The 8,491-nt window shown below is 44.5% G+C and overlaps 1 protein-coding gene across 4 annotated transcripts; it reads left to right on the top strand.

Moving 5' to 3' along the window:
• The first annotated feature begins 1,759 nt into the window (after nucleotides 1–1,759).
• LOC135563747 (protein S100-A1-like) lies at nucleotides 1,760–8,176 on the top strand. Of its 4 annotated transcripts, none has more exons than XM_065006975.1 (3): nucleotides 1,760–1,953; nucleotides 7,141–7,265; nucleotides 7,535–8,176. In XM_065006975.1, the coding sequence occupies exons 2-3, from the start codon at nucleotides 7,146–7,148 to the stop codon at nucleotides 7,691–7,693; spliced, it is 279 nt and encodes a 92-aa protein (XP_064863047.1). In that variant the 5' UTR covers nucleotides 1,760–1,953; nucleotides 7,141–7,145; the 3' UTR covers nucleotides 7,694–8,176. The 4 variants fall into 4 exon arrangements, with proteins under 4 accessions (XP_064863047.1, XP_064863046.1, XP_064863033.1 ...); XM_065006974.1 differs by having other exon boundaries at nucleotides 1,762–1,953; nucleotides 7,144–7,265; XM_065006961.1 differs by lacking the exon at nucleotides 1,760–1,953 and adding an exon at nucleotides 2,422–2,624.
• The last annotated feature ends 315 nt before the right edge of the window (nucleotides 8,177–8,491 follow it).

Below are 8,491 nucleotides of genomic sequence, written 5' to 3'. Positions count from 1 at the left end.
CTGGGGCAAAGGTTCACCTTCCAACAGGATAACTACCCTAAGAACAACAACCAAGAAAACGCAGGAGTGACTTCGGGACAAGTCTCTGAATGTCCTTGAATGGCCCACCCAGAGACCGGACTTGAACAAGATCTAACATCTCTAGAGAACGGAAAATAGTTGTGCAGTGACACTCCCCATTCAATCTGACAGAGCTTGAGAGGATCTGCAGAGAAAAATGGAAGAAACTCCCCAAATACCGGTGTGTCAAGCTTGTACCATCATACCCAAGAAGACCCAAGGCTGTAATCGCTGCCAAAGGTGCTTCAACGAAGTACTAAGTAAAGCGTCTGAATACTTATGTAAATGTGATATCAGTTTTATCTTTTTTTTGCAAACATTTCTAAAAACCTGTTTTTGCTTTGTCATTATGAAGTACTGTGTGTAGAATACGGCTGTAACGTAACAAAATGTGCAAAAGGTCAAGGGTTCTGAATATTTTCCAAATGCACTGTAAGTAAAACCACAAGTCCAAATCCCTCTCCATCCATGGCTATTTTAGGAAAGTGCCCATTTTAGCTAGCTAGCCACCAGAGGACAACAACACAACGAGAAGCAACAATTCAAGTTTTTTCTGTCAATGACGTTTGGCTTTTGATGTGATGTGATTGGTGTGAAGCCAAATCCAAACTGGCTTCCCTTGACACTTTTTCAGGCTGGGCCAGGACCATTCACAGCTGAGTTTACTCAGTTTATCTCAACGCTGATTGGCTTTCATTGTGTAATTTTTTTTTATCAAGGGAGTCCAAATGCTCACTGGCTTCCCTTGCATTCAATGCTACAGGCGGCAACAATATTCTCTTGTTGACTAGACAGCATCAGATAGATGGGCTACACATAGAGACAGAGGGGCACTGTTTCGCTCGCTTGGTTGCTTTCTCTGGTGAGATCCATTCAACCTCTTGTGAATTGAAGGAAAAAAACGTATGAAACACAGAGAGACAAAATATACATTATCTTGTTTTTTTGTCAATTTCTTGGGGAAGCCTGGCTTCCCTTGGCATCCATGAATACATGCCACGGGAGAATGTAGCCTACGTGTAAATAACTAAAAACATGGCTGTGAATATGTTCTTAATGAATATGTCTGTGAGTTCTACATGACTAAGTTTCTCCTTGCTTTGTGAATAATTATAATTATGGTTTGTGTTTCTGAGCAATGTGGTTGAATAAACTCGAACTGATGTTGACTTTAAGGGTGTGGTGGAAATATGACTCGGTCTACTACCATGCACAGACACACACACCTTATTGCCTGTTCACACTTGCTCACTCAAGGTGCTGATGCAATGTGGTGGCTAAAATATTTGAGCCATTCCTAACATTGATCTGTGGAAAGTAATTTTTAAGTAACTTTTAACGTTTTGTGGAGGGTTCATAATAGCATACCTAAGTTTACCATATTATGGCTACAATTTTTTTTTAAATCTAAATACAACATATAGTCTACAATAAACCATCTATTGTAAACATGAAAATAAAATAACTAGCCAACCATAGAGTAGTTATTAACCCCATTCAGACGATATAATCGAGAAAATCATCAGAAATCAACGCAATATGAATCAGACAGTGGGGCGCCGCCTGACCCACTAGTTGATCAGAAGGTTCAAATCAACGTTTCATATCGTAGAGTAGTTATTAACACAAAATGAATCTGTTGGCAGCCCTTCCCCCTTCGTCTATCTCCCTTGCTCTTTCCCAGGCACACGGCCCCCTTTCCCAGGCACACGCCCTTCTGTGACACAATACAAAAAAGTTTGGTGAAGAAAAATTCTATCACGGAAGAGATTATTTTAGTGCAACTAGTTGATCAAGTTTGAGCCTTGAGAAGAGTGCCTGAGAGACACAGAGAGCCTGGACAAGATAATTGACATCGACCACATTTGTTTTTTTCTCATTCACAATCTAACGGTGAGTAGATAAAGTAACTGAAGTATGTAGCCTAGCCTGTTTGTCTAAAGTTCCGTTGACTCAAACAGGCCATTGCGTTGATGGATCCAAATGGGCCTCCCAGAAAATGTTCCTCCGTTCGAACATGAATAATGTATAGTTTGCGAGCGGATCTATTGTCCGAAACCCACCTAGCATGATAGCACAGGGATCGGCTTCTCCTTGTCGGTAACCCAATCCTCAACCCCTTTACAATTCAGGACAAACCAGAAGGCGCGTCTTTATTTTCCCTGTCAGTCTTACCTCGAGACCACTCTACAAATCGACCGTATTAGTTCGGCTAAAGGCGGGGGGGCAAAACCACGGTGGGTAGGCTACCCACAATCGTCTCAAATTATGCACGAGCCGAAGAGTGGACGGTTCGGTAGTTGTAGTTACAAGCTTGTGGACAATGACATTCGTTCGAGTCTGTCTACAACCTCAACACCGACCGTGGCCCTGTGTAACAGCAGCTAGGACAGCTCGTTCTCTAGTCTTTTCACCCTGCATTATTAACGAACGGTAAGACGTTGGTATAGTGAGTCGAATGACAACCCGAGGTGTATTTAATAGCGCGGGGAGAAATGGCTTGTGGCAAACGGCGTTGACAGCACCATGCAGGTATGGTTGCGGAAGTGAGCCAGTCACACCTGGTAAGTTATTGAACACATCGCTGATTGATTCTGGTTGGCCATCGAAATAATCAAAGCTCATGCAGGTGAAACGAGTCCACTGAACCGAGCTTCTCACAGTTCATAGGCATGGAGAGAGTGAGTAGACGTAGCTCTAAATAAGCTATTGTGTGAAAGTCTGCCCATTTATGTAGTTAAGCTTGTAGCAGTGGTTCTCAAACTTTGCTGTGACCCACCCAACGCTCTCTAAAGTATCCTGATTAGACTGAAGCAAGTTCTCTCGCCATATTCAGGCTGCCACATGATTGTATCTATCCCCTAAATGTGTTCGGAAAGGAGAAAGATCTCTACATTTTCAGGTTGATGATCACCTGCAAGCCCTGACATCCCAGGTCAAGCCAGCATTGGAAGCATTGAAATGTGGGTAAAACTTCAACCTAAATACATTGACTTAACCTGCCAAAGGTTGTTACAGTACATCAATCTAATTCCAACATAATAATCAGAACTATGTATAAGTTGAAGTCCTTTTGAATTCCACTTAAAAACATAAATAATAGTTTTCATCATATTCAATATGGATGAAGTTACATTGAGTTTCATATTTGATTGGACATATTTTACACCGTCATAGTTTCAACGTCATGCCATTAACCTAAATATAGAGGTATGTTGAAATAAAAAGTGAAGCCACAGTCCTACACTTCCTGCCTGAACATTGTCTCCTAGTGGAATACAGGAGGAAATTCACTTCAGTCAGATCAAGTCTACCACCCAGATACATGCCTCTATTGTACGCTGCTTAGCTATGGAAACAAGCTGTTAGATTCAACTGAGATGTCATGTCAACACATATAAACATCATTCAGCTTCCAAAGTCATTTGTGTAGACTACCTAAATAACGTTGAATAGTTGAAAGTAACTCCTAACTTTTCTTACACACGTTGGATGTGAACGCAAATTCGTAGTGGGGTGTATTAAACATCAATTAAACATGTCTGTCTCCCGAGTGGCACAGCGGTCTAGGGCCCTGCATCTCAGTACTTGAGGTGTCACTACAGACAACCTGGTTTGATTCCGGGCCGTATCACAACCGTTCGTGATTGGGAGTCCCGTAGGGCGGTGCACAATTGCCCCAGCATCGCCCGGGTTTGGCTGGTGTAGACCGTCATTGTAAATAATGATTTGTTCTTAACTGACTTGCCTAGTTAAATAAAGGTTCAATTTGAAAAAATATATTTAAAGTATTGTTGGAGCCTGAGCTGACCTGGTTTTCCCAAGTCATTGCTTCAAACATAAAACACCAAACTAGTGTCACCTTATTGAACTCTGTCTCTTCTCTGTCTCTTCTCCTCTCCTCCCTCCCGCTGACCGAGTCCTGTCCAGGGTTCTGTTCTGTATTCTGGTGCAGCCCGGGCAGCTTGGTTTCACACCAGTTAATCTCATTACATCCTCTGTTTGGGTCTAAAAAGATACTCATGGATCGATCTTCTCATCAATCACTCTGATCTAGGGCTCACACACACACACAATATATAATAAGGGTGGGGGCCACCAAAAATCAGAAATCATGAGGGCCACAGTAGCTTGCGGGTCTGCGTACCCACATCCATACCCACATGCAGTCAGAGCCAGCCTTTTGGGGGCCCTAAACAAAATTCTTTGAGTGAATTTCCTGCGATTCTACACTTGCCATGAGACCAATATTTTCTGTTTTTCATATTAATTTCATCTGATTATACATGGGGGTCCAGGTCGGTAATTTGACCATGATTACTACACGTTTAGATAGCTGGCCGCTACACTCATTTACCAATATAACGTGTTTAGCTGACATGGCTAATTGAGTGACTGACATAACAGGATAAACTGCTGATGCACAACCACAGTTAGAAACGTCACCTGGTCTGTTCTACTATTGTAACTCAACAGTAAGTTGAGACCCTGACTGAGTTCCTGAAAAATGTGCCTACAAAAGGGGTCCAGGTGCCCATCCCTGATTATAATAATATATAACATTTAGCACTGTTTTATCCAAAGCGACTTAGTCATGTGTGCATACAAACCCACTACCCTGGCGTTACTGGCACCATGCTTTACCAACTGAGCTACAGAGGACCGCACACAGTGTCTCCTAATTATGGGCGATGTGCGTAGAAGATGACTCGCTCGGGACACCCGCAGGCTGGTGAAATAGTGATGAGGGATGAAGATGACAGATGTCCAGCGGTGTGGGTCTGTGGTTGGCTAATGTGTTAGTTACAGCGCAACTCAAACAGGATAGTGTGTGTATGTGTGGCATCAAGGTGGGATATGAAACAGAATCCTACACCTGGCATCAGACCATGGGTGTGTTCTGCACTCACTCACCCACTAATTAGGCTAATGTAAGATCAGTCCTAATTGGCCTAGGCCCAGGGGACAGGTGTGTGTGTTTGTGGGAATGCGCAGGCATTTTGGTGTGTGTGCATTCAGGTGTGACATTGTCAGATGGGAGATTTACCTGTACGGGCTCTAGGGTTACCCTCATCAGTACATCACCCATCATCATTACCCTCATCAGGACATCACCCGACCTACCCTCAGGACATCACCCAACATCATTACCCTCGTCAGGACATCACCTAACCTACCCTCAGGACATCACCCGACCTACCCTCAGGATATCACCCATCATCATTACCCTCATCAGGACATCACCCGACCTACCCTCAGGACATCACCCATCATCATTACCCTTGTCAGGACATCACCCGACCTACCCTCAGGACATCACCCATCATCATTACCCTCGTCAGGACATCACCCGACCTACCCTCAGGACATCACCCTAATGTTAAAAGAGAAGGGGTTAGAGATACTGGGAGGGTAGGGTAGCTATATATATATATATATTGGAGAGTGTAACAGACAGATCATAGCTGTAGTAATGTGAACCCATAGCCTTCTGCTGGCTTATGGTGATCAGGTATCCCTCTCTCCATCAGACATCACATCTCCCATTGTTTACCTCAGACCCCCCCCCCCCCCCCCTCTCTCTCTCTCTATCCTTTCCTTTGTTTACCTCAGACCCCCCTCTCTCTCTCTCTCTATCCTTTCCTTTGTTTACCTCAGACTCCTCCCGTCCCCCTCTCTCTCTCTCTCTCTCTCTCTCTCTCTCTCTCTCATCCTTTCCTTAGTTTCCTTTGTTTACCTCAGACTCCTCCACCCCCCTCTCTCTATCCTTTCCTTAGTTTCCTTTGTTTACCTCAGACTCCTCCGCCCCCCTCTCTCTATCCTTTCCTTAGTTTCCTTTGTTTACCTCAGACTCCTCCACCCCCCCTCTCTCTATCCTTTCCTTAGTTTCCTTTGTTTACCTCAGACTCCTCCGCCCCCCTCTCTCTATCCTTTCCTTAGTTTCCTTTGTTTACCTCAGACTCCTCCGCCCCCCTCTCTCTATCCTTTCCTTAGTTTCCTTTGTTTACCTCAGACTCCTCCACCCCCCTCTCTCTCTCCATCCTTTCCTTAGTTTCCTTTGTTTACCTCAGACTCCTCCACCCCCCCTCTCTCTATCCTTTCCTTAGTTTCCTTTGTTTACCTCAGACTCCTCCGCCCCCCTCTCTATCCTTTCCTTAGTTTCCTTTGTTTACCTCAGACTCCTCCGCCCCCTCTCTCTATCCTTTCCTTAGTTTCCTTTGTTTACCTCAGACTCCTCCGCCCCCCCCTCTCTATCCTTTCCTTAGTTTCCTTTGTTTACCTCAGACTCCTCCGCCCCCCCCCTCTATCCTTTCCTTAGTTTCCTTTGTTTACCTCAGACTCCTCCGCCCCCCTCTCTCTATCCTTTCCTTAGTTTCCTTTGTTTACCTCAGACTCCTCCGCCCCCTCTCTCTCCATCCTTTCCTTAGTTTCCTTTGTTTACCTCAGACTCCTCCCGTCTCTCTCTCTCTCTCTCTCCTTTCCTTAGTTTCCTTTGTTTACCTCAGACTCCTCCGCCCCCTCTCTCTATCCTTTCCTTAGTTTCCTTTGTTTACCTCAGACTCCTCCGCCCCCCTCTCTCTATCCTTTCCTTAGTTTCCTTTGTTTACCTCAGACTCCTCCGCCCCCCCTCTCTCCATCCTTTCCTTAGTTTCCTTTGTTTACCTCAGACTCCTCCCGTCTCTCTCTCTCTCTCTCTCTCTCTCTCTCTATCCTTTCCTTAGTTTCCTTTGTTTACCTCACCTCACCTCTCTTCCATTCTTTCCTCTATTCTGACGTCCTCTTTCTACACTTAGATAAAAAGGTACTATCTAGAACCTAAAAGGGTTCTTCAGCTGTCCCCATTGAATAACCTTTTTTTGTTCCAGTTCGAAACCATTTGGTTCCATGCAGGACCCTTTCCACAGAGTTTTCTATGTGGAATCAAAAATGATTTTCCTATGGGGACAGCCGAAGAACTCTTTAGGAACCCTTTTTTTCTAAGAGTGTACCTTGTCTTAACAGTTCCAGTGAAACAGTTGCTGCATTCAATTGTCTAAGCGTTTGAGTTTCTGCACCCCCCCATCCTCTCCTCTCTCCCAGTAGCTATGGAGTCGGCCATCCAGACAGTGGTAGGAGTGTATCTGAAGTCTGCCAAAGGGAAGGGCAGTCTCGGAGATAAGGACTTCCAGGGCCTCGTCAATAAACAGCTCGGCAACGTCATGACTGTAAGTTCCACCTATCCTTGTATCACTACTCCTCAACCCTGACCCTAGATTAGTGTCCACGTCCTTGTTAAACCCGAGCCATGACCCTAGGTTTGTGTCCGCGTCCCGGTTAAACCCGAGCCGTAACCCTAGGTTCGTGTTCGCGTCCCGGTTACACCCGAGCCTCAACCCATGCAAATCAGCACCAGGTGTTCTAGGGGAAGCAATCTTTAATGATAGACTCTTTCTCTCTCCCCACTCTCTTCCTCTCTCCCCCTCTCACCTCATAGGGAACAGAGAGTTCCTCTGCAGTGAAGGAGATGCGTAAGGGATTGGACGAGAACAAAGATGGGAAGGTCAGCTTCCAGGAATACATGACTCTGATTGGCTACGTGGCAAACACCCTCAGCGAGCAGAGGACTGCAGCCAACAACACACCTGCCTCATAGGAACTACATATGGCTTCATAGACACTCTATAAGATGTCTTATGCAGTCTATAAGGCAGGGTTCTTCAATCCTGGTCCTAGTGACCCACAGGGTGTGCAGGCTTTAGTTCCATTCCAGCACTGACACACCAGAGGAAACTCGTGAAGGCTTTGATGGAATTGATTACAGTGTGTGTGACCCCAGGGCCAGAATTGAAGAACACTTCCATAAGGCCCCATGTACCTATAGAGGCTCATAGACCTGTCAATCTCCCTTGGCTGTATATCACTACATAATCAGACTTAACTTCATCTCAACATATTTTATATGCTTTACACTACCAATCTTCATCTCAGCTAACAATGTTACTGGTTTTATAAATACTTTATGAAGGCATTTTTTTACATTAAGTTTAACAGTTTTAGTATAACTACTCTAAATCAACACTTCTACAATAAATGGTTTGTTATCATGTTGAAATAAATGCCATGGCAATGTTTTAAAGTCATGTCTTCTTTCACTGCTCTAACATTGTCCACGGTGTGTGAATAGGGTTATGGAGGTCAGGTGCAGGAGAATTTATCTCGGTAAAATGTAGTAGTTTAATGCTGTAAAATACACAAAACAAAGTGTGTACGAGAACCTGACGCGCACCAATACAACACGATAATAATAACAAACCATCTCTGACAAAGACATGAGGGGAAACGGGGTTAAATACACAAAACAAAGTGGGTAGGAGAACCTGACGCGCACCAATACAACACGATAATAATAACAGACCATCTCTGACATGAGGGGAAACGGGGTTAAATACAC

This window comes from Oncorhynchus nerka, linkage group LG3, assembly GCF_034236695.1.
Source record: "Oncorhynchus nerka isolate Pitt River linkage group LG3, Oner_Uvic_2.0, whole genome shotgun sequence".
Taxonomy (NCBI): domain Eukaryota; kingdom Metazoa; phylum Chordata; class Actinopteri; order Salmoniformes; family Salmonidae; genus Oncorhynchus; species Oncorhynchus nerka.
This window is presented reverse-complemented; position numbering and strand designations above follow the sequence as displayed.